A 25,594-nucleotide genomic window follows, 5' to 3' on the forward strand; every position below is an offset into this window, starting at 1 on the left:
TCTCACGCTCATTGCGTGAGGGTTGGCAGCTCTGCGCGTATCGTCCCATCCCTAGTTCAAAACAATAATCTCCTGGCGAATCCCATCTCAGGGAAGTCTTGTTTCGAGTCGGGTGGTGTGGTGCCTTCTGTCTGGATGAAAAACAAACAGCCAAACAGACACAAGGCTGACTGGCCGCCTTTCAACGGCTAGGCTGCCAAAGCGCTTCAATTAATCACAGGTGTTAACTGCTGTTTCGGCGCACTACCCCTGGCGCTGTGCCTACAGCCAACCACAAACCACATACTGTACCCCGCTGAAGCAAGGCTTGTGGGCTTTTAAAATAGCAAGAGAAGGCAAATGACAATATAGAGGAGCTTTATTCAAAGACTATTTACTTTTTGAGTACGTAATATATAACCCACATTTTCATTAATAGCACAGACTGTAAGACATTTTGGATTATGGATATTTTTGTACTCAATGCGTAACCATAACAAAGCATTAAAAATCGAACTGGGCGGAGTCATCTCAAGTAGAGTATGGCGTTTTAGTTTTTTGCCTTCAAAGCCATTTATACATAGAATGCTTCACGTTTGCAGCCCGGCAATATCACCAGCCATTAGGGATGGGACGATATGCGATATTATCATTTATTGTGATAAAAAACCACTCATGATAATCGTATCGTGGCGATTTCAATTATCGTGATATCGTCCTCCGTCATGCACTGCCGCTCAATTCACCTTTATTTGCCGAGCTGCATATCTGCATACTCGAACGGGTCCATTTGGTTCCATTGTACACTGTCAAAGTTAAGGGTAGACCTTCAAATTTCAAAGTTTGAGAACCACTGCTGTAGATAAAGTACTCAACCCGGGTAGGCCTACCTGACTCAAAGTATGTGTACAGTAGATACTCCTGGTCAAATATTACACTACAAGTGAATTGCTGCTCAGTTAAATTTGAGTAAAAAAGTGACATTTCCCCACAAATTAAAAGTTTTCCCAGAAAGAAACTGTGAAAATAGCAGATCTATAAGGTTACCACAACAACATTACGACCACAAAAGAGTTTTGTGCTTGTAGATCTGATCGTTGCCTACAGGAAGTGGGGAAAATAGCATCTCCATCAACAGGTGGTGAGGGTCGGGTGATTTAAAGTTCCTCGGCTGAGACATTTCCGCACATGGCCACGTGCATGATGTGCATGCACGTTGTTGTCAAAAGGGGAACATTTAATTCAGCAACAGCCCCTGCATTCTCAGGACATTCTACAACACGGCGGGAACTGCGCTGGCCCTCGGCAGTTTATAGTCAATGCAAAACGGATTATTAAGGACATTACGTGTAAGCACCTCAGCCATGATCTGATCAGGCAGGTGATACCACACCATCAAACCCCCCACAACAGAGTAAAGGACCAATTCTACAGCCATGCAGGCTATCAGGCCGCTCTACAGTCACTGAGACCTGCTGCACATACATATTTGTACAGTAAATCTCTCAGCTTCACCACGTTTATGTTACTTCACTGTCTGTCTATTTCGCCCATCAATGTTTTCAGGTACAGGTACGAATAAATACATAAAATAATAATACAAAAAGAAATGTGTGTGTGTCCATTTGGCACACAAGTGCGCTCACACACACACACACACACACACACACACACACACGCACACGCCACACACACACACACACACACACACACACACACACAACACACTACACACACACACACACACACACACACTCTCTCTCTCTCTCTCTCTTACTGTATGTAGCTCCTAAAATGTTTGCACCTTCGACAAGGCAGGAGACATCTACTGAATTCCTATAATGCAATTGTCATTCTGAATGGGAAAAGGGTGCCCTGCTTTCATCCAGAATGACACTTATCAAACAGAAGAGAATGCAGAAGTGCACTGGACTGTGAAAGGAAGCCGAGGACCCGGACGGGCGCACTAGAATTTCAAGTCTGTTGCGTCGCACTCCATATTTTCTTTAACACTTCATTCAATTACCATGCTTAAAATGCCGACAATCTAAATGGCAACACATTATGGGTGACGGCGGGTCGGCGGCGAACATTCAGCCTTCCGCTGAATTGCTCGTGAGAGGTCGACCATGGCTCCAATTCCTATAAGCAAGAGTCCGTATTTAACATTTGATTATATAAGGCCCATCGTTCGCTCTGCAATTATGATGGTGGTAACGATTGTGATTATCGCGGCGCGTATACGGTAGGTCCCCTGAACCGGAAGCCTGTGGCAGAGCAAGACTTGATGGAGGGTGACTGCTGACCTTCTCCTTTGTCCCACAGGCGTTAAGGGAGGGGGTGGGGGGGGGGGGGGGGGGGGTGATCGTAGTATAGGGCTGAGAGACCCGAGAGAGAGAGGGGTGATGGAGGGAAAGGACACGGAGGAATGAAGCCATTAGATTTCCGAGCCACGGTGACTATGCAGTGAAATAGTACCACAGGCTGCGCACTAGCGCTCACTCAGAATACTGAGATAGCAGGAGGAAAGCGCTCTAATAGTTGATAGCACTGGTGGGCCTAAAGGAGCTCTGCCTCAATCTTATCTGTTTCCTTTTACACATTTTTTTTCCCTTCTTTCTCTGACTCACTCTCAGGGGTGTCGCACCAAATTCTGGGCCCTGGTTACAAGGATTCACTGCCTGCCCCCTCATGGATGTTCTTCTTAGGGGGAGGTGTTTTAACCCATTTAGGCTGGAACGCATTGTTTTGTGCTTTAACTATTGGAAAATAGCAGATATGCGAGCTCACAGCGCGCACAGAGTGCCGCGCTGCGAGCTTGTAGATCTGCTATTTTAGAAAAAAGTGGCAAGCCTTTGAATTATTTTAAATCCTTCTAAGGTTTTTTTTTAAAAACTTGTGTTTCTATGTCAGTGGTGCTCAAACCTTTTCATGTCAAGGACCCCCAAAATGATATGTATTGACCCCCAATATATAGTTCCAGGGACCCCCAGAAGCAAAATTTGAGTTACAAATGTTAAAAAATACATATATTCAAAGATTTGTACACATTTTCACGATTTTTCCGCGCTACGAGCTTGTAGATCTGCTATTTTTCAATAGCTAAAGTATAAAATAATTAAGCCCCCCCTCCACCTTGGGCCCTAGTAACTCAGTCCCCCCCCCCCCCCCCCCCCCCCCCCTTGTGACGCCCCTGCTTGTTTCCTTTTAGGCCTACAATTCTTTCCCCTCCTTTCTCTGACTTAAGGTGGTTGCACACTGCACTGCGTGTTTTCGTTGCGTTTTGAAATCGAAAGCTGTAGGCCAGGGAGAGAGAGAGGAAAGGGAGAGAGAGCAAGGGACTCAGTGCAACAGCTGCGAAAATCGGAAAAAATCAAACCTGGTCCGAAAATAAATACGAAACCGGCGGCAGTGTGCAAACGTGATTGACATAACGTGAGGTTGATTTTTTATTCACGCACTCCGAAAATCACTCAGATATTCGGCCCGAAAAACGCAGCAGTGTGCAAAGACCTTTACTCTAAACTCTCATTGATTGATTGATTGAAGGGCTTTATTAGAAGTTTGCATAGGAAAATGTACAGATTCATGACGTACAGTTCACTGGTACAAGGTCTACTAAAAGAGATCCATGAAAAGACTAAGCTTATTTCAACAGGAAACCATTAAAGTATCTCATATAACATTGAATGACAGACAAATAGAACACAGTAACTATGCAATGCACCTCTTTACTCTCCCCTGTTTCCAGAATCATTTCTCTCTTCCTGTCATACTTTCGATGTACGACAAGTAAAAAGAGCAGATTTCCACACTGTGAGAAGGCTGAATGATGCTTTGCTGTGAGCGCCGCTCACTTGATGAATTGACTCGGGAGACTCACTAAAGGGTCGTCCACACCAAGGATGATGACTAGCCTCTTTTATACATGGTTACACACCGGTGTTTGCGCACCAAAAATAGCCGATCTACAAGCTCACAGCATGCTTGTAGATTGGCTATCTTAGATGCGCGACATGGTGTGCAAGCAAGCATTAGCCTCCCCTAACGGGAGAGTGTTTTCTGCTGGTGTTTCAGTCCGAGTGTATCAAAGGGTGCGTTCGGAAATGCGCACCGGGTGTGTGCTCAGTGTAGTGAGTGCCTAAACCTAACCCTAATCCTAACCCTAACCTCAGTAAAACTATGCCTAAACTCAACCCTAGCCCAACCTTAACCTCAGTAAAACTACTATGCATAAACCTAACCCTAACCCCTAACCCTATCCACACCCTATATCCACACCCGGTGCGCATGATTTTGGTCTAGAGAGGGTGGATTCACCGGCTGAAAACAGACGGTGGATCCTATTGGTTCATGATCTGTGCCATGGCCCGCCTCCCACTTCCTATGCCAGAAATTGCAGCAGGTTACCAGGCTTTTATTTTTCTTCCTATCGCCAAAATAAAAGCCTGGGTTTCCGAGGCTAAGCAAGCATAAATCAGGCATAAACGATAACCTTTTGAAAAACATGTTGAACGTGAGGGATGTGTTGAACTGCCTGTCTGTGTTTTTATCATTAATTAATCGCTCTGAAATTGATCCCAATGACATCATTCACCCATGTTTGTTGTTGTTATAGTTGTGGGGTAGACTCAATATTTATTACAAATATTGAAAAAGCTATGAATATGACTACACTCTTTTAAATGTAGCAACAGTGAAAAGAGCACATTATGACAGCAGTTTGCTGACTGTATTTTACATTCCTCAGACCAGAAGACGCTTACTTTCCCAGAACTTGAAGAAAAAGCGTTTCTTATTCTTATTTTCAAGTCCACCGACTGGAAGTCAAGGGTTTACGTTGGTCTGACTTGACACAAGCTTTGACCATTCAATAAACCAGTGGTTCTCAACCTTTTCAGGCCGCGACCCCCCAAAATAGTAATATTTTAACTGTGGACCCCCCCACCCTGATGAGCACTAAGAGTTGAGGCGTTACATTTTGTATGACAAGGTTCTATTATGAAAATAGCAGATCTACAGCTCACAGCTCACAACGCCTCGCGCTGCGAGGCGTTGTGAGCTTGTAGATCGGCTATTTTTGGCAAAGAGGTTTGGTGTAGAGGGGAAAAAGAGCAGACTAAGTACAGAGTGAAAGGTCAAGTTTATAAAGTATTGACGGTCCAAGTGGTTAAATATCTGAAAACAGACATTAACATGAATCCAAAATACACTGATGATTGTGCTGTCAAACAATGAAACTATATGGAATCTACGAAAAGGTTGTGGGGGTCCCTGCTACATCTCTCTCTCAACTAAGGGGTCCTTGGCCTGAAAATATTGAAGACCCCTGCACGACACTTTGACTTCAAATATTAACTTACTGTACAGTATGTGGTTTGGAGAAAACAAATCTATACCCGTGTGGATCCTTCTCTCTTCCACTCTCTCTTCGATGTGCGCGCGCACACAAGCTCTCGCTCTCTTCTGTCTCCCTCCTTTTTGCAAGAAGCGCTCTCTTTCATTCATTGCAGCAGCTGGTCGTTTGATGAGGGAATCTGGAACAAGGCATGATTTTAAGCCCTGATTTTCTTTTTCTATTTTCCTCCGATTTGGCTTCTCCTCCCTCTCTCACTCTCTCGCTCTCTCTCGCGCTTTCTCTAAAACCTACTTTTAAAAGCAGGACCCGAGGCAGCTGTGCATTGAAGCTCTAGTATCTCTATATCTCACACACGCGCACGCACGCACGCACACACACACACACACAAACACACACAAACACACACATTTGTTGCGACCGCAGTCGCAGTTATCAAAACCTCCACCGGCTGTCTGTCAGTCAGTCTGTCCATCACACGTCACGTGACTCACGTCACACTTTTGCCCTACTCATATCTCCGCCACCGTTGCCCCTATCCATGCCAAACTTTGCAAACAACCTCCCCCTCATTTCTCACATGTTCCTCTTCTAGCGCCACCATGAGGCTGATTCTTGCAAAACACATTTTTGGACACTGCTCCTACAGATTTTGCCCTAAAATCACACAAAGCGGTACACATTATCCCTACAGTCATGTCATCAACATGGATGTCACATTTCCCATATTCCCTCCTGATTGGCTACCATTGCCTTCTAAAGTTTGTATATGCGACCTGACGGTCGCTTATCTCCCGATTAGGGAGTCTTACTGGTATTACTATACTTTACTATACTGTACTTTATACTGTACTGTAAGCTTGTAGAACTGCTAAATTACAAAATGTTCTACTTTGTTTGGTCCTCAAGTTTAACACACGCACGCCCACACACGCACACACGTGTGTGTGTGTGTGAGAAAGAGAGTAACAAAAAGTGACAGTGACAGGAAGAGAGGCCGACAGCACAGCCGCCCCTTGGCTGTGTGTGTGTGCGTGTGTGCGTGCGTGTGATGGAGGCTGTGGTGTCATGGCGTTTCTGTACACTGTGTGAACACACAGTACATCCCAAAGCTCACAACCATACGACAGGGATAGTCTTGCTGTGCAGAAGTGCGGTGGACTTATGCAAATATGTTTATCTGTGTGTGTCGGAATGTTTCTGCTTTGGAGCATTGTGTGTGTGTGTGTGTGTGTGTGTGTGTGTGTGTGTGTGTGTGTGTGTGTGTGTGTGTGTGTGTGTGTGTGTGTGTGTGTGTGTGTGTGTGTGTGTGTGTGTGTGTGTGTGCGTCCGTGTGTGTTCTAAGCCATTCAGAACGGGTACACACTATTGTGTATTGTTATTTTATGCTTTAACTATTGAAAAATAGCAGATCTACAAGCTCACAGTGCGGCACTGAGTGCCGCACTGCGAGCTTGTAGGTCTGCTATTTTTGAAAAATCATGAAAATTTGAATTTTGACCTGATTCTATAAGTGTCTTATGAGTCCTTCTAAGGTTTTTGGAAAAACCTATGTTTCTATGTCAGCAATCTGGCCAGCCATCGTCAAAGAAAAGGTCCTTTTCACTTAACTGGAGCTCAGTTAGTCTGTTCTTGAGAGACTACTATGTCAGTGGTTCTCAAACCTTTTCATGTGAAGGACCCCCAAAATGAAATGTATTTGGCCACGGACTCCCATCTCAAAATATTTTGTATCAGGGACCCCCCAGAAGCAAATATTTGAGTTACAAATGTTCACTTTAAAAATAAGATATTCAAAGATTTGCACAAGTTTTCATATTTAAAAAAAATACCAGATCTACAAGCTCGCAGAGCTTGTATAGCTGCTATTTTTCAACAGTTAAAGCATTCAATAATCCTATGCCTAAATGGGTTAAAATACCCTTGTGTCTGAGCCAGAGATGGCACGGGTGGCCAGGTCTGGCACTGATCCTTGGCCTGTTCCCTCAGAGCCAGTACCCCCCCACCCCCACCCCTGCACCCACGCACACGTACGCGCAAGCACGCACACACATGTATGCACGCACACAATCTAGAGACACACTTTGATTTGTGCCATCTCGTTTGAAGTGCAAGGCCCTAGCGCTTGACAGCTTATGATTAATATAAGCCCCCGCCTTGCTCTGTCTGTGGTGCATGCATACAGTTAGGGATGGGACGATATGAACATTTCATATCACGATTATTGTGTCAAAAGAAATTGCGATTTACGATATTATCGCGATAATCAAAATCCATTATCCTGGGGCGGAACATTTGCCAAAAAATAGCAGATCTACAAGCTCACAACGCGGCACGTTGCGACGTGTTGTGAGCTTGTAGATCGGCTATTTTTTGGCAAAGACATTTGATAGAGAGTGAAAAAAATACTGTATCAATTTTACAAATTATAGAGGGTTTAAGTGGTGCCGGATATACAGCTCGGAAAATAAAAGGTGAATTGATCCCAGTGCATGATGGAGGACGATATCATGCTGAATTAAATTCTCCACAATACGATTATCGTGAATGTTATTTATCACGATAAACGATAATATCGCTTATCGTCCCATCCCTACATGCATACAGTATGTACGGACTCACACATGCCACACATTACATATGCTCCCTGGTGCGTGCGTACGCACACACACACACACACACACACACACACACACACACACACACACACACACACACACACACACACACACACTCACACACTCACAATCTGGCTCTTTGAACTTGTGCCTCTGACGTTGTGCCACCGGCTAAGGCACCCTACCCTACATCTCTGCCCCTCATCACCCTCCTTTCCTGATCTCCTATCCTTCCTAAGCGCACACACACACACACACACACACACACACACACACACACACACACACACACACACACACACACACACACACACACACACACACACACACACACACACACACACACAGTGGCGTCAGTTCAGAAAAAGGTAAGGTATGGCAACATGACTGGTGTCGCGCGTGCAAGACACCAGTCATGTTGCCATACCTTAGCAACAGGCATGATACATTTATTTTAAGAAGTAGCCTACTTTCTATTTTTTCCCCCAAAAAAGTCTATGGTTTCTTGGGCTGGATATGGCAGGAACAGTTGTTCAAGTGCAGCTAAACTTGACATAATATAGTAAACGTGCCACAATTAACAATAATGCATTGCACCTGTGCAGCTGACCTGTGGAACCTGGGAATATACCATTCTGTCAAGATGGGGAGAATGAAAGTGTGGAGAATATAATTATAATACCTTGTTAAATTTTGCATTTGTAGTTATTTTAATGTAATTTAACAACATAACCAGCACAGATAGACAACGAGACATTCATGGATTTATATTTTAAAGTAACTTGTATTCTCCCCCCTGGACCCAGGGTATGGCAGCTGCATACCCCTGCCATACCCAACTGACGCACCTGCACATACACGCGTACGCTTTGTCTGTCCATTTACTTCCCCTTCATCTCCCATTCAGATAGTGAACCCAGCAGCGTTACGCCCGCCGGGCCAGGTCGTGGAGTCGTACTATCTCATCTCGGAGGATAATCTTTCCTTTCCTTCTTCTGTCAGTCACCATCCGATCCGTCTTGGTGGGGGGAGTCGTCTCATCTATCTCCTGGGATGAAATCACCTTTGTGACTGATCCCGCCATGAAAGGGCCTTCAGAGAAAGAGAGACAGACAGATACAGAAGCAGGCAGGAACGGATCAAATCTGACTGCGCTGTATTAAAATTTGGCAGTTCGTATTGGGTTGCCGGAGCTTTTGCGTCACTAGTCTGGGGGGATCATTCGCCAAAAATAGCAGATCTAGATGTGAGATTGTCTTCCTATTTTTGTCAAAGAGATTTGGAGTAGACGGAAAAAAACAGTTCTAGTACAAGTTGTACGTCAAGTCTGTTTCACTAAGACTAAAGGGTTTAAGACTGGTTAAGCCGAAATTGGGCCAGTTGATTCCCATTTGCGGAACTCTTTCTGTGCCAAATGCCAAAATGGCTCCAAGGTTCATGTGCCACCCATGATTTTTGATTTTTTTTTGAATTTTTTTGAAAATTTTGATTTTTTTTTTTTTTTTTTTTTATGCAAAAAACTCAAAAGACGTCAAAGACGTCATTGGCACTGAACGCCTTTGAAAAAAAACGTCAAGAGACGTCATTGGCACAGAATGAGTTAATGCTTCAAGTACAGCCTTTTATATTGAGTACTACTACTACAGAGATTTCCTTCTTTTAATGTGAAGTCTAGATCAAAGTAGATCAAAAGAAAGTATAATTAACTGGTAATTTTACCATGCTTCTACGAATCGGTCTCAAGCTCGATATCCTCATAACGGAATGTAAAATGATCAGCAGGAGTGAAGGCCCACGTGAGCAACCTTGCTCAGCTTTGGTCAGAGATCAAATATGCGAGCATCAGACGGTGTCTGTTTATGTGATGACGATCCCCCCACCCCACTGTGAATGCAAGGGTTTTTCCGCTTTTCTTCCTGTCTCTGTCTTGTTTTTCTCACTTGCTAGCATTTAGTTTCTACTGCTTTCTCTTATTCATTATGTCACTGTCTACGCCTCAATCTTCTTGAAGGCTGTATGTAAAGATGACTCTCCACCAAACAGACTAGGCCAGGGGTTTTCAGGCCAAGGACCCCTGAGTTGATAGAGAGATGAAGCAGGGACCCCCACATGCTTTTCATAGATTCCATACAGTTTCATCGTTTGACAGCACAATCATCAGTGTATTTTGGATTCATGTCAATTTGTTTTCAGATATTTAAACACTTGAGCCGTTATTACCTAATAAACTTGACCTTTTACTCTGTACTTAGTCTGCTCTTTTTCCCCTCTAAACCAAACCTCTTTGCCGAAAATAGCCGATCTAGATCTGCTATTTTTGGCTACAGTTCTCAGAACACTAGGGTTCAAGTTGTTAATATAAAAAGGATTAGAAGATTTGGAGCACCCCCTGTAGCAAGTCTGAGGACCCCCTAGGGATCCCGGACCCTCTGTTGAAGACCCCTGTACTAGGCTACTTCACACTACTTCGAACTGCTTCAGACTGCTAGTCTGTTGCAGTCTGTCTGCATTTAAAATTTGTCCGACAGCAGATTGCATTCAGGTGACACCTTCACACCACACCAAGGTAAATAGAGAGGTAAAGACACCCACGCCCCTTTCGCTACCTTGCAATTCCAACCAGCAGATTCTTTTGGGCTTGTTTTCATAGACCTGGACGCTTGTTTCAATCCCAGAATCTGGCAACACCGGAGTGTCTGTATCTGCACCAAAACAAAATTGATACAGTATGTATTTGGCCATAACCACAGACCTCCATAATAAAAGATTTGTGAAAAATTAACTCATGCTTGTAGATTAGCTTTTTTTCAAATATCCGAAATATAAAGTGGGGCTTAAGTGTTGAAACATTCCTCACTTTTCAGGGGACCTCTAAAGACACCCCAACAAGAGTGTGTGTGTGTGTGTGTGTGTGTGTGTGTGTGCGTGCGTGCATGCGTGCGAGCGTGTGTGTGTGAGAGAGCTTGCGCCCGGTGGATAGCTGAGGTTTGTGTCCAGCACATTCCCCCCTTTGTCCCCCGCCATTTCTCTTTCATCTTCAGCCTCTTTCTCAACCTTTTTTCGTCTGGTCTCTGTGTCTGTCCCCACGGGGGCCCGTCGGGGACGTCCCTTTAAGTTTAGGACACTGGGGCTGATCTGCTAGGGGCCGGCGCAACACAGCACGGTGTACGAGGGGATTCCAAAAACTCTTATTAATGGGTGTAAATGTGGTCTCTCTCTTTCTCCCCAGGGCCTCCCTCCACTCCTTCCGTCTCTCTCTCTCTCTTATCTCTCTCTATCCCTCTCCCTGTCTCTCTCTCTCTCCCTCCCTCAGGGGTGTCGCACCAAATTCTGGCCCCTGGGTACAAGGATTCACTGTGGGCCCCCCATGAATATTCTTCATAGGGGGATCCATAGGGGGACCCTAACCCTAACCCTAACCCTTCTAAGGTTTGTTTTTTTTCTGTCAGTGGTGCTCAAACTTTTTCATGTGAATGATATGTATTTGGCCACGGACCCCAATCTCAAAATATTTAGTTCCAGGGACCCCCCCCCCCCCCAGAAGCAAAAGTTGAGTCTCAAATGTTAGCTTAAAAAAATACATATATTCAAAGATTTGCACACATTTTCACAACAAATAGCAGATCTACAAGCTTGTATATCTGCTATTTCTCAATAGCTAAAGTAGCTCAAAGTATAAAATAATTTAGGCCCCTCCACCTTGGGCCCTGGTAACTCAGTCCCACTCCCCCCCCCTTGTGACGCCCCTCCCTCTCTGTCTCTCTCCGTCTTTCTCTCTCCGTTTGGTCTCCTCGCAGCCTCTCTCTCTGTGCCTCTCAGCGGGGTGCCGTTACTGATTCGGCACGGCGAGGCCTTGAGGAATTGAAAGCGACAGTGCAGAAAAGAAGAAGAAGAGAGGAGCTGTGGGGGAGGAAGGTGGAAGGGGAGGTGTTAACCCATTTAGGGTTAGAATTATTGAATGCTTTAACCAGTGAAAAATAGCAGATATACAAGCTCACAGCGCGGCACCGAGAGCCGCGCTGTGAGCTTGTAGATCTGCTATTTTTGAAAATGCCGTGAAAATGAGTGCAAATCTTTGAATATAATTATGTATTTTCAAAGCGAACGTTTGTACTCAAATTTTGCTTCTGGGTGGTCCCTGGAACTAAATGTTTTCAGATGGGTGTCCGTGGCCAAATACATATCAATTTGGGGGTCCTTCACATGAAAATGTTTGAGAACCACTGACAGTAGCCTCTCAAGAACAGACTAACTGAGCTCCAGTTAAGTGAAAAGGACCTTTTCTTTGACGATGGCTAGCCAGATCGCTGACATAGAAACATATGTTTTTCAAAAAACCTTAGAAGGATTCAAAAGACACTTATAGAATCGGGTCAAAATTCTAATTTTCACGATTAAAAAAAAATAGCAGATATTTATCTGCTATTTATCTGCTATTTTTCAACAGTTAAAGCATAAAATAATGGTACACAAAATGTGTACCCGTTCTGAATGGGTTAAGATGGGAGGGCGGCACTATTGGGAGGGGGAGAGGGGGGGCAGACGGGGCACCGCGGCACAAGGGGGGGGGGGGAGGTGTCTGTGTTTGTGTGCGTCAGGGACGTGCAGAGAATGTCAGAGAGGCAGGGGCTGAAATGTCCAAAAGGGCCTTTTGGTGGAAGCACCGGAAATAGCAGACCTCCAAGCTCACAACGCGTCGCGCTGAGCTTGGAGGTCAGCTATTTTCAGTGTGTGAAACCACACTGAACTAAGCATAATCAAGTCAATACTGGAGACGTGGCTTAACGGCATGGATTTCTACACAGAGAGGGCAATTCTTTCAACACAAAGATGCTGCATTCTAGTTCAGGAGAGTTTGGCAATTCTATTGAATGCTGCCTTCAGGTATGCCATGGAAACAGGGCATTTGCATTTCTTTCACCGCAGTGAAAACTGCATTTATGGTCTGGAAAGGGCAGTTTTTACAGACAGATAAAGGGGCACAGAGATGGACGAGACCAGCATGGAATTCTGTCTGTGAGAGAGAGAGAGAATGAAAGAGAGAGAGAGAGAGAGAGAGAGAGAGAGAGAGAGAGAATGAAAGAGAGAGAGAGAGAGGAAGGGATAGGTGGAGGAATGAAGAGAATGCAGAGTGAGAGATGTAGCGTTCATGGTTGGTTGGGAGGGATATCGTATCTCTACGTAAACCTCGTATCTCCAAGTTTCAAATGTGTAAGTTTTTTTCCCCCGCAAAGTAAAGCCCTGCTTCATCATACAAGGCCGTCGCACAAAAGTAGTGAAAACAGCAGATCTACAAGCACACAACGCCTGTTTTCACTAGTTTAAATCGTTTTTAAAATGAAAAATGCAAAACAAACGGTCTTGGCCATTGCCGGTTTTCACCCGACAACGACGATATGCTAATTGTGTGTGTTTTTTTTTTAAACTATGAATGTGATTAATTACCCTGGCAGATACGAATTGTATTCACGATTTTCTTTTTTTTTTCTCTCACACTCTGCAATCCCCGACTACTTTTAAATGTTAATCATTGGGTGAAACCAGACTCACCCCTCCACCCCCTCCTCTCCCTCCCTCCCTCCCTCCCTCCTCTCCCTCCCTCCCTCTCTCTTTCAGCTCCTTATCTTGCCATTAACTCCTCTCTCTTGACACTCGGAGGGATCTGTTGAGTAAAGAGCCATTTAGTGATGAACCGCTGCTCCGACTGTACGCAGTCGGCACCGTGAATCGCTCTGTCGTGACCGACTAAATCCAGTGTATTTGCCTTCATTTCTGCGCGGGTATACTGAATACCATGCACATATAACCACACATGTACTTTCATACACGTATGCACGGATGCACACACATACCCGCCCGCCCGCCCGCCCGCCCGCACACAGACACACGCACACGCACACGCACACGCACACACACACACACACACGCACACGCACACACACACACACACACACACACACACACACACACAAATGTGCGCGGACAAACTCAAACAGACGTGCACAAGCGTCATTAGTCAGCTAATGTCTGGAGTGCTTAGCATGAGTTACGAGGCATTCAAATGAACCTCTGCGATGATTTGCTCTCTTTACAGGGTGTTTGTGCTGTGCTGTTTTTATTTATTTTCTTGCCGTGATTTGCATTTGCATTTGTTTTGCACTGCACTGACAGTGAAATGTGTTTCCCTCCCCCAGGTCCTGGCAACATGGAGGCTGTATCTTTTCGCTGTCAAAGTGCCCACCAAGGTAAAAATGTCTCTCCCTCTGAAGGGAGTTTTATCGCTCACAACGTGCCAATACTGATCTCAACGGTAATTTGCCGGAAACCACACACACACCCGAAACGCAGACAAGACGAGTGAGTGATTACAGTAGAGAGGACAAGAGAAACGGTACTGAAGGATAATATGGACACACACACGCACGCACGCACGTAAGCACGCACGCACACACACACACACACACACACACACACACACACACACACACACACACACACACACACACACACACACACACACACAAACACACACACACACACACAGAGGGCTGTCACAATTATTACATTATCGTCTAATCGCAATTATTTGACATATTCGCAATTATTTTGTGATAATCGTCTGTTGAAAAATGTTTGATAGTCTGTTCAAACATTTAAAAAATAGTTGTGAGCTTGTAGATCGGCTATTTCCACTATCAATGTTCTTTTTAAAGTGTAAAGTTGTCAAATATGTCCTTCATTTGTTTGTATATGTAGGTTATGTGTAAGATCTGCCATGTGCAACTTCAAAGCCTACAAGCCAAACAGAAATGTAATTGTCAACGACAGAAACAATTAAATTGTTAATCGTCATGTAAAATGTCATAATCGTGACAGCCCTACACACACACACACACACACACACACACACACACACACACACACACACACACACACACACACACACACACAGTGATGAAGGTAGTGTTGGCTCTTATTCCGTGTATAGCCTTGTAACTGATTTGCCACAGTGTATTGAAGTATGTATTTTCATACACTCTCAGAAGAGAGCTTTAAGAATAATAAATAGATCAGATTATTATGAACCCACAAATAAACTCTTTATTAAATATAGTACATTGAAATTCCATGATATAGTAGCATTGAAAACAGTTTTATTGGCATTTAAGGCACAAAAGAAGATACTTCCATGCTGCATTCTTAAGTTCTTCCAAAAGAAAGAAAATCGATATGAGCTGAGGGGCAAATTCAGTTTTGAGGTAAAAACAGCTAGAACAAATATTAAAAAAAGATGTGCTTCGGTTATGGCAAAAGAATTATGGATACATTGTGATAACAACCTAAAAACATGCAGTTCTATCTTTATGTTTAAGAAATCCTTTAAAATTAAAACAGTAAATCAATATAAAACTCTATTATGAATTGGAAATCTATATTTTAGTAAATTAATTCTAACTTTATGTTATCGTTATGTTTTTTTTTTGTATATTGTTTGTTTTACACAACACTGTAATAGATGTTGATATAAGTAGTTTTAATTAGATTTGTAAAAACGGTAGGCACTATAAGCTAAGGCTTCTTGCTTACACCTTTTCGGTCCAAATTTTGTTTTTGTTTTCTTTATTTTAATCTGTTTTGTTTTAATGTTTTTAACATTGTTCATACTTTAAGACCGAATTAAAAAATCTTTCATTCTTTCATGTACTGTAGCTAGCACAGCGATAGCAAGGACCAGTGGTGGAAAAAGTACTCACATATCGTCGTTGTCGGGTGGAAACCTCGTATCTCCAAGTTTCAAATTTGTACGTTTGGTTCATCACACAAGTGTAGTGTTGCGGATTATGACTTATTATTAAAGGAGTAGTTCACCCCCAAAATGTCTTTTTTCTATTGATTACTCATGCCATAGATAGAGATTTTTTTCTTTTTGCCGTGATTCCTAAGACAATAATGTGATTACAGTAAATTTACCAACATTGATTCTGGATGGAGACCCGGATACATGTCCCTGGATGGGGACCCAAATGCATGGCACTGGAGGGGGAAACCGTCATTTTTTTTCTTAGATATGCGACAAAAAACTAAAAATATTATTGAACTCAAGTCTCCATGCCATCAGTAATCAATAGAAAAAAAGCAATTTTGGGGGTGAACTACTCCTTTAAAGAGACAAAGGCCATTGCTACTAATCTTAGTGAAATCCTAGTAATCTCTTAAAAATGTAATTCTCTTTAAATAAAAGAAACTGTTCCTTTTGTTGTTGTTTACAGATGGAGGTCACCTTCAACTTCTTGGAGATCCGAGCGATGAACACCTATCCAGAGCATCAGGTAATGTTTATGCCTTTTGCTCAGACACGCTTTGGTTCAAGACAATTTCCAAATCCATTGTTATCGCAAATATTCCCAAGTGATCTGAAGTAAACATGCTTGGTAAAGTGTTGAATGATTAAAGACAGAAGAGCCACTACTACAGATTTACTGTTGTGTGTCAAAACAATGTTGCACATTAAGTTTATCATCTGGGGACCCCCCACAATAATTTGGGGAACTGTTTCAACATACTTATTGATCCAACAACACTGTCCATAATTTCAAAAATAAATGTAAATTTAAACAAACCCATGAGGCACCAGTTCCATTGTTCACCTTTGAGTCACACAAAGCATTAGCCCTGGAATCCCCATGACATCAACTCAACATGCTGCTGTTGTCCTCTGTAGGTTGTTATCGATACGGACAAGACCACCTTCTCTCTGAGACTGCAGTGCCAGGACCAGCTGGACCACATGGTCAACCACATCAACTACGCCCTCTCCCGGGTCTTCAACAACTCCATATACGCGTAAGTAAGCCTTGTCAAGCGTCGAAGAAACAAGTCAATTTGTTTGCTCCCTGAGCCATGCGACTCGGACACGTTGGCTGATGTTAACGCTGCTCGACAGTTTGTTGGCACATCAGAGATGCTGGCTTCAGCAGAGCAGTCTTTTTTTTTTCTTTCCTTTTTTGCATGGCGTTGCTCATCAGAAGTCGATTACACTGAAGTTGCAGTGCATCCTGTGACCACTTCACCACTTTGCAGCCAGCAATCATTTAAACTTAAAGGAGCACTTCGCCCATTTTCAAGTACCTTATCTTCATTTACAGACGCGCCATTTCAAAACCTCACACGTCCTGCCATTGGCAAGACAGTAGATTTTCAGCTGATTTGCAGAACATTGAGCTTGCACATCAGCTATTTTTGCTATGTTTATGACCTTCTCTGACTTGGAAGTTTAAATCTACCTATGAAGGTGGATTCTGCTTTTCAATGGGAGTGGAGTGGATTCTTGCCATTTGCAAGTTTCTGCAAAAATACGCTCCATTCTCCATAACATTTTTAAAAGAGCAGTAAACACCGAAGCATTGAAATGGCACATATGTAATAGACTCTGTGCACAACTGTAGTTCCCTTTTCCAGAAGGGGACGTAACATTTCATTTGATTGGCTCAGCAGCGGTTTGAACAGGACACCTTTTACGATGTTATGAGAAATTGACCCGAGACATTTACTGTTTATGCTTCGTCGGGAAAAGGGAACTACAGTTATGCACAGAGCCTATTGGTCCTCACTGATGCTTATTATAAGATGGCACCATTTCTATCTACTGGCTCTGCATCTTAGTGGTGGGCTAAGGACAGTTCAGAAAACCTGACTACCATGCAATGACATCATCGATGATGGGGATACCAAGCTAATAGAAGCACCAGCCTTTCTCTTCCTGGATAGTTGGCATGCCGGAATAGAAGCCATTGTAAAGGTTTTACATCTTGAAATGACCAAATCTGGCTAAATGGTAAATGGTGCATTTATATTTTATTCACATACACATTCATACACCGGTGGCAGTGGAAACCATGCAAGGCACCAACCAGCTCACCGGGAGCAACTTGGGGTTCAGTGTCTTGCCCAAGGACACTTCAACATGTAGACAGGAGAAGCTGGGATTTGAACCGCCAACCCATGGATCATTGGCCAACCCACTCTACCTACTGAGCTGCAGCCGCCCCCAATGGTTACCAATGGTGTCATTGGTAGGCAAGTTTCTGAACTGCCCACAGCCCTCCTCTGAGACACAGAGCGAGTAGACAGAAATGGTGCCATCTTATAAAGAGAATATTGAGGACCAATCATATGAAGACAGGGTTGTAAATGAGTGAAGTGTTCCTTTACATCAAGCGAACGGTCCGGCAGGTTAGTATAATTGACATTAGTAGTGTTTTTGTTAGATTTCCATGCAATCAGAACATTATTGCAGGTGACTGTTCGCGCTAAAGAACAGCTCATTGTTATTTTTTAAGTATTTAAAAGAAAGTCTTTGTATAATAGAGGGCGAGCAGTATACCAGCGGATCACAGAATCACTGAGCAGACCTGAGCCACTCTCTCAGATCCGCAATCAAACAGACATTCTTATACAGAAAGGGGACAAATTGCCTTAGTCCTCAGAGATAGAATAAAAGCGGAGGATGGATAGATCAGGGGTCTGCCAACGTTTTCAGGCCTAGGACCCCTTAGCTGAGAGCGAGATGAAGCAGGGACCCCCTCTACATATTGTATGTGTGATGCAGATTTTCATCAATTTCATAGATAGATTCATAGACTTGTTTGACAGCTCTCAACGCTCTCAACGCCTCGCAGCGCGAGGCGTTGAAAGCTTGTAGATCGGCTAGTTTTGGCGAAAGTTCTCCTTGGAATAGGGATGCGAGGGTTCAAGTTGTTAATTTAAGAGAATTATCCTATCTCACAAGGATTTGGCGGCCACCCTGTAGTAACTCTAAGGACCCCCTGTTCAAGACCCCTGGGATAGATGAAGCATCACAGAGCAGCTTAAAGGAGTAGTTCACCCCCAAAATGACTTTTTTTCTATATAGTCACGCCATGGAGACTAGAGTTCAATACTATTTTTAGTTTTTCGTCGCATTCATACATTTACCCCCATTGATTCCCCCCATTGGGGGTACATTTATTGTTATCACATTTGTGTCTTAGGAATGCGACAAAAACCTAAAAATATTATTGAACTCAAGTCTCCATGGCGTGACTAATCAATAGAAAAAAAAGTCATTTTGGGGGTGAACTACTCCTTTAAAGTGCCTGAACCTTTCCTCAGTCATGGTAGGTGAAAAAACAAGCAAAGTGCAGAGTGCGGTTCCCCTCTGGCTGCTCCTCTTCTCCCTCTCCGGTGGGTAACATCACAAGGATTTAGTGTGCCCCAGCTATTGACCTGAGCGAGACTATCAGCACACTCTATCATCTCTCCAAATGGCTCTTTTCCATTAGAGCTGCGGTGGATGATTGCCTGTATAGCGAGGACTTTTAAACAGGATACAGAGAGTGGGGGATAAGGCTGAAGGGAGAAGAGTGGGGCTCTTATTCCGTGTATAGCCTTGTAACTGATTTGCCACGGTGTATTGAAGTATGTACTGTAGCTAGCACAGCGATAGCAAGGACCAGTGGTGGAAAAAGTACTCACATATCGTCACTATCGGGTGGAAACCTCGTATCTCCAAGTTTCAAATTTGTACGTTTTTCGTAAAGCCCTGGTTCATCACACAAGACTATTGCACAATACTAGTGAAAATAGCTGATCTACAAGCACACACCGCCTCGCACCGCGAGGCGTTGTGTGCTTGTAGATTGGCTATTTTCACTAGTTCAGATTTTTAAAACGATAAATACAAAACTAACGGTTTTGGACATACAAGGTTTCCACCTGACAATGACGATATGTTACTTAAGTAAAAGTATCAATACTACAATATAGATATACTCTGTTAGGGTGCCCTCAGACCAAAATACCTATGAGAGTGGAATCCGCATTCCTCCAATGCATTTCAATGAGAAGGGAGCGTTTTTTGCCTGCAGAGGATTTCTGCAAAAAACGCTCCCTTCTCATTGAAATGCATTGGAGGAATGCGGATTCCACTCTCATAGGTATTTTGGTCTGAGGGCACCCTTACAAGTAAAAGTCCGGAATTCAAAATGTACTTGAGTAAAAGTATGAAAGTGTTGGCATCAAAATGCACTTAAAGTACCAAAAGTAAAAGTACAAAATGTTTGAAAGTAGCAGATCTACAAGCTCACAACACGTCGCATCGCGACACTTTGTGAGCTTGTAGATCACACACAGCTTGTAGATCTGCTATTTTCAAATAGCCAAGGTATAGAATAGGGCCAAAGAGCATTAATGTATGTTTTGTAATATAATCATTTATATCTGCAAAGTAACTAGTAACTAATGTTTTCAAATAACTGTAGTGGAGTAAAAGTACAATATTTGGATCCGAGATGTAGTGGAGTAGAAGTAAAAGTACTTAAAGCTGGAAGTACTCGAGTAAAGTACAAATACCTCAAACCAGTACTTAAGTAAATGTACTTAGTTACTTTACACCACTGGCAAGGACAGATGCACGCACGCACATACGCAAGGAAACACACACGCACGCACGCACGCACGAACGCGCACGCACGCACGCACACACACACACACACACACACACACACACACACACACACACACACACACACACACACACACACACACACACACACACACACACACACACACACACACACACACACAGGCATATGCTTCAGGGATAGCTGATGACTGCAGAGATAAAGTAAGGATTAAGGTCATGGATGTGGTTAGGTGTTGAGCTTTATTTTGTTGGCAAATGGGATTAAAGTATCTTACACGCCGAATGCTACACCAGTGAGCAACATCATATTATGATTCCATTCCTGATCCTTGACCTGTCAAAAGCTTAGAAAGGGAATACAAAACCGAAATATTGCATTATAAATGTAGCAGGTTCAGGCAGCGTTCAGTCCCAAAGCTACTATAGTGAACTTTTTAACCCTGCACACTGCACCTTTTTTATTCAAGGCTATGAAATACATGTCTCCTACAAATTAGACCGCAATGTAGCTCCCTGCAAGGCATAGCTGATCTGGTTAGGGAGCCTGCCTGGGGAACCAGAGCCCCTGGTTGTCCCACGTTCGTCTCCAGGCCAGGGTAGCAATGTCAATGTGTGTCCCTGAGCAAGACTCTTAAACCCTAATTGCTCACGCGCTCCTTGTGGGCAGCGAATCAGCTGGGTTGGGCTGAAAATACTGAATTTCCCTCGTGGGAGGAAATAGTATCTATGTATGTATCTAGTATCTATGACAGCCCTGAAATGTTTGCCTCATTTAATTGTCTCGAACCCAGAATCTTAAAAGATTTTATACAATCTACAGTAACCAGGAAATGTGAACTAATATTGAAAGTAATAAACCAAGTGTAGGGTGGGGGGGACATTATATGGAGAGCGATGGTGATATTTACCTTCAGACTGGGAGCTGCCTGTCGTACAGTCATTTTATTAGCCATTCATTAGCGCAGTGGTTCTCAAAGTGGATTCCAGGGACTCTGTGGGTTCCTTTAGGGGGTCTAAATTGACCCACACCCAAGTCTGTAACTTTGACAGTGTACACATGGACCCTAACAGGTTCATTTGGTTCCATTTTGTTCACTGTCAAGAGTTATGGGGAGACGGTGAAATTCTAAAGTTTGAGAAACACTGCATTAGAGGCTACAGAGTGACTCCCCTGAGTCTCCCAGTCCAAGGAGGACTGGGAGGTCCAAACTTAATTCATGCCCAACACACTACGAGTACTACGTGTAAGTCTGTCCATATCACATCCTGTAGTGTAAGCTTTCTCTCTCTCTCTCTCTCTCTCTCTCTCTCTTTTTCAGGCCACCTATCTGTCGAGCTGAGGGAGACCTCTCTGATGGAGGTCATAAGTTTTCACCAAAATCAGATCCTTCGTTAGAGACGCAGAAAACATGTGGTGAGTCACCTTGCAGACACACACACACACACACACACACACACACACACACACACACACACACACACACACACACACACACACACACACACACACACACACACACAGGGGCAAGAATGTTACTGACTGACTGACTCACTCACTCACTCACTCAGGGACAAACTCATACGTCAGAAATAGATTTAACAATTTCATTGCAACAGATGGAATACAATTATACTTGCCATTGATGGCTTAAGATGTTCCCGAATTTTAGCTAAGCAGAATGTTAAGCGAAATCAAGGGAACGCTATGCCCCATGGGTGTACAAGAGTGGGCCCAAAGCAAGACATTAATTTAAATCAGTTGCAGAACCAGTTGCAGAACTTGAACTCCAGTTTCACTGTAGAGCCATGCAAACATCTAAGGTTGGCAAGGAATATTACCTCTAACAATAGCCATGTGTTGTATAGAATATAGGTTGCTGCCTTCAGGAAGGAGATACGGTGTTCCAGCATACAATAAGGTCAGACTAAAAAGGTCCTTTGTCCATCAGTCGACTTTAAGGCTTGCTCAGGAGCTTGGCCAGGGGAAGGCTAGGCGGTGGACATTGCTCTTGTCTGTATATCTTTATGTACTGTATGTAACCCTGTTTTGTCCCATGTGTTATGTCAAATGTGTGTATATAACAGTGTGTTTTGTATACTTGGCTGCTGTGTCGCAAGACACATTTCAGTACAAACTGACAATAAAGTACTATCTCATATCATATCATATCATATCATATCATATCATATCATATCATATCATATATCATATCATATCATATCATATCATATCATATCATATCATTATCAAACATGAATTTCAGTTTAACTCTAGAGCCATGCAAACATTGAATATCAGTTTACTCTAGTCTAGTGCCATGCAAACAGGAATTTCAGTTTAACATTTCAGTTTAACTTGCCATGCAAGCCTCTGAACTAGAAGATGAAGACTGGGGTGGTGGAGGAAAGCTTTGCCAGTAGCAGCAACAGCAGCAGCAGCAGCGTTTGTGGCAGCAGTAGAATAGCAGAGATCCAGTGTAGGCCATATTTAAATGGACCGCCTTGTTGGAAATAAAAGCATGTTTGGAAACAATCAACAGACTTGACAGCTGATTACAGCAAGGGCCGAGTTTGACTACTGTGTCCTGCAGGAAATCCTGCATCGCTCACTCATTGACAAACTCACTTATTCACTCACTGGCAAACACTCACTCACTCTCTCGCTCAATCAAATATTATTCTCGACTTTCTTGCCTAAGTGGGTCAGAAGATCATATTTGTTGGGCGTATTTCCTTTTCTGATAGTAATCCCATTAATCTACAATGAGCACTCTTTCATGGTGCAGCACTTTCATCTCACTGTCATGTGTACAGCTAATCTCGCTCTCTCTTTCTTCCCCTTTCATCTTGCCTCTTTCTCTCTCGCTTACTATAATCGTTTTATGACTCTCTACCTCTCCTTACCTGTCTTCACCCGTTTACTATTCTCTGCTTATGTTGCACAACTCCACTTTCTGTCCTACTTCATACCGGTATATACTCTTCTCCTTGCTTATCTGAGACACGCACGCTTCACATATCCTCCTGTCCTCACATCTCCTCCTCCTCACACCACATCTCTCCCCTCCAAATCTAGTCTCTCGATTTGACTTCTCTTCTCTTCTCTTCTCTCCTCTCCTCTCCTCTCCTCTCCTCTTCTCTTCTCTTCTCTTCTCTTCTCTTCTCTTCTCTTCTCTTCTCTTCTCTTCTCTTCTCTTCTCTTCTCTTCTCTTCTCTTCTTGTATTTCAGGTGGTTTTTCTGAGACCTATGCAGCTCTGTGTGACTACAATGGGATTGGCTGCAAAGAGGAAGTGCAATGGGTAAGAACCCCAATAACACCCTCACCCTGTACAAAACCACATCACTGTCAGTGTTCTCTTCATGCCCTACTGGGTGCAGTAAATTAAGCATTGAAAAGCAGTGCTTTCATTAGATTCTAAATCACATTCTAACTTCTTAATCACTTTCTTCCCCCACATACACAAAACAAACACCACATCTTTTCTCTGTTTCTGTCTCATTTATCTCCTTCCCTTCCCCTCGATCTTGTCTCTCTCTCTCTTTCTCTCTCTCGTTGTCTCTATTCTCCAGGATGTTGACACCATATATCACTCTCAGGACAACAGGGAATTCAACCTACTGGACTTCAGCCATCTTGACAGCAGGTGACACACTGGCGCTCCATTTACAGATGCTGTTTACGGTGCCGCTTCAAAACACTTGGGTCTGCAGTCCTAACTGAGGGGGACAGGTCAGCCAGGGAAGGGAGGGACAGGCTTCCCATTTTAGCTGATTTATGTGTGCTCGAAGGGGTGTAGATCATACCCTTGATTGCCTTGTTGGTCATCACCACTGATTTGTACTGTGTGTGGGCAGCAAATGGAAGGAAGCCAGTGAAGAGCAGGCGTGCCACGGCATTCTGGATCACTTGTAGGGATTTGAGCGGACCAGCAAGGAGGCTTGGATAAGGAGCTGGGCAGACTCCTTCATGAGGAAGGGTCTGATATTCCAGATGCTGCAAAGTGCAAACCTACATGATTGAGTGATCAATGCTGTTTGTGCCTTGAAGGACAGTTTCTTTCTTATTTTTGCTTTAATTATTCAGGTAAGCCCATTGAGAAAAAGGTATCTATATCAAGGACACCCTGATTACAGGGACCACTGACCACTCCCAACCAGGTTCTAGGCAGTTTGAAAAGGATCCCAAAGGGATGTTATTGATGAAAATGGAAAGAGCCAGCAGGGAGCAAGATTTCCCAGGGAAGAAAAGCAGCTCAGTCTTGTCTGTGCTGAGCTTGAGGAGGTGGAAAGACATCCACTGTGAGATGTCAGCCAGGTATGCAGCGGCATCCACTTCAACTTGTGTGGCAGAGGGAGAGAAGTAGAAAAAGTGTCATCATAACAGTGAGACCCGGTGAGCAGAGATGACACAGCCAATGCATATGGTTTAAAGACAGAAAAAAAGAAAGGCACTCCAGGCAAGAGGTTATGAGGGGATGAAACCAAACCTCTCATAAAAACCTGGAAGGTCCAATCAGTCGGGTAGGAGAAGACTCACTTGAGTGCTTTCCCAGTGATGCCATTGTCAGAAATGGTGTCGAGGAGAAGCTATTATATGGTTGACACTTTCAACAAAGAGTGCAGATACAGCAGGTCAAGAAGGATGAGGGCTGAGGAGTGGGAGGCAGCCTGGGCAGCTTGTAGGTTTATCTAGAATAAATAAAGTGTCCCCAGCCCCCAGGACTACAGTGTGTTGCCCTGTTGGGCAACCACACTAATAATGATGATGATGATGATGATGATGATGCTGATGATGATGATGATGAAGTGATAATTATACATTAATGCAAGACTAGCACTGTACTGTGATGGAGAAGGAGGAGAATGGATGGGATTGAGCGGGGGGGAATAAATTACTATAATACCGTTCACACATAGAATTCATAATACGTTATATGTTACGTGATTCACTTAACACAACGTACGCCAAACTCGTTCAGTAACGAGACAAGGCCACTGGAGGTCGCTGTGCCAAAACTCAGTTGTCTCGTCCACAGACGAGTATGGGTTAACATTGTTACGTGCATACTGCATGCATGCTGCGTGCCCTGTGAAAGACCCTGGTGCATATGTCATAACGTGACGCACACAGAATCAAAATGGAGCGTCCATGCTGCATTGACCCCCATTCTATGCTG

The 25,594-nt window shown here is 43.6% G+C and overlaps 1 protein-coding gene across 1 annotated transcript in view; it reads left to right on the forward strand.

The window, feature by feature from the left end:
• carmil3 (capping protein regulator and myosin 1 linker 3) overlaps nt 1-25,594 on the forward strand; it is a gene marked incomplete at both ends in the record, with an annotated part of 164,880 nt that overhangs the window by 16,707 nt on the left and 122,579 nt on the right. Inside the window, 6 exons of the mRNA XM_080725630.1 lie at nt 14,148-14,198; nt 16,224-16,283; nt 16,676-16,797; nt 21,736-21,830; nt 23,646-23,716; nt 23,988-24,061. Of these exons, the coding sequence (XP_080581756.1) occupies nt 14,148-14,198; nt 16,224-16,283; nt 16,676-16,797; nt 21,736-21,830; nt 23,646-23,716; nt 23,988-24,061 (473 nt within the window). The remainder of the gene's footprint in view (nt 1-14,147; nt 14,199-16,223; nt 16,284-16,675; nt 16,798-21,735; nt 21,831-23,645; nt 23,717-23,987; nt 24,062-25,594) is intronic.

Source organism: Nannobrachium achirus (assembly GCF_963921795.1).
Source record: "Nannobrachium achirus genome assembly, chromosome: 5".
In the NCBI taxonomy this organism is placed as follows: domain Eukaryota; kingdom Metazoa; phylum Chordata; class Actinopteri; order Myctophiformes; family Myctophidae; genus Nannobrachium; species Nannobrachium achirus.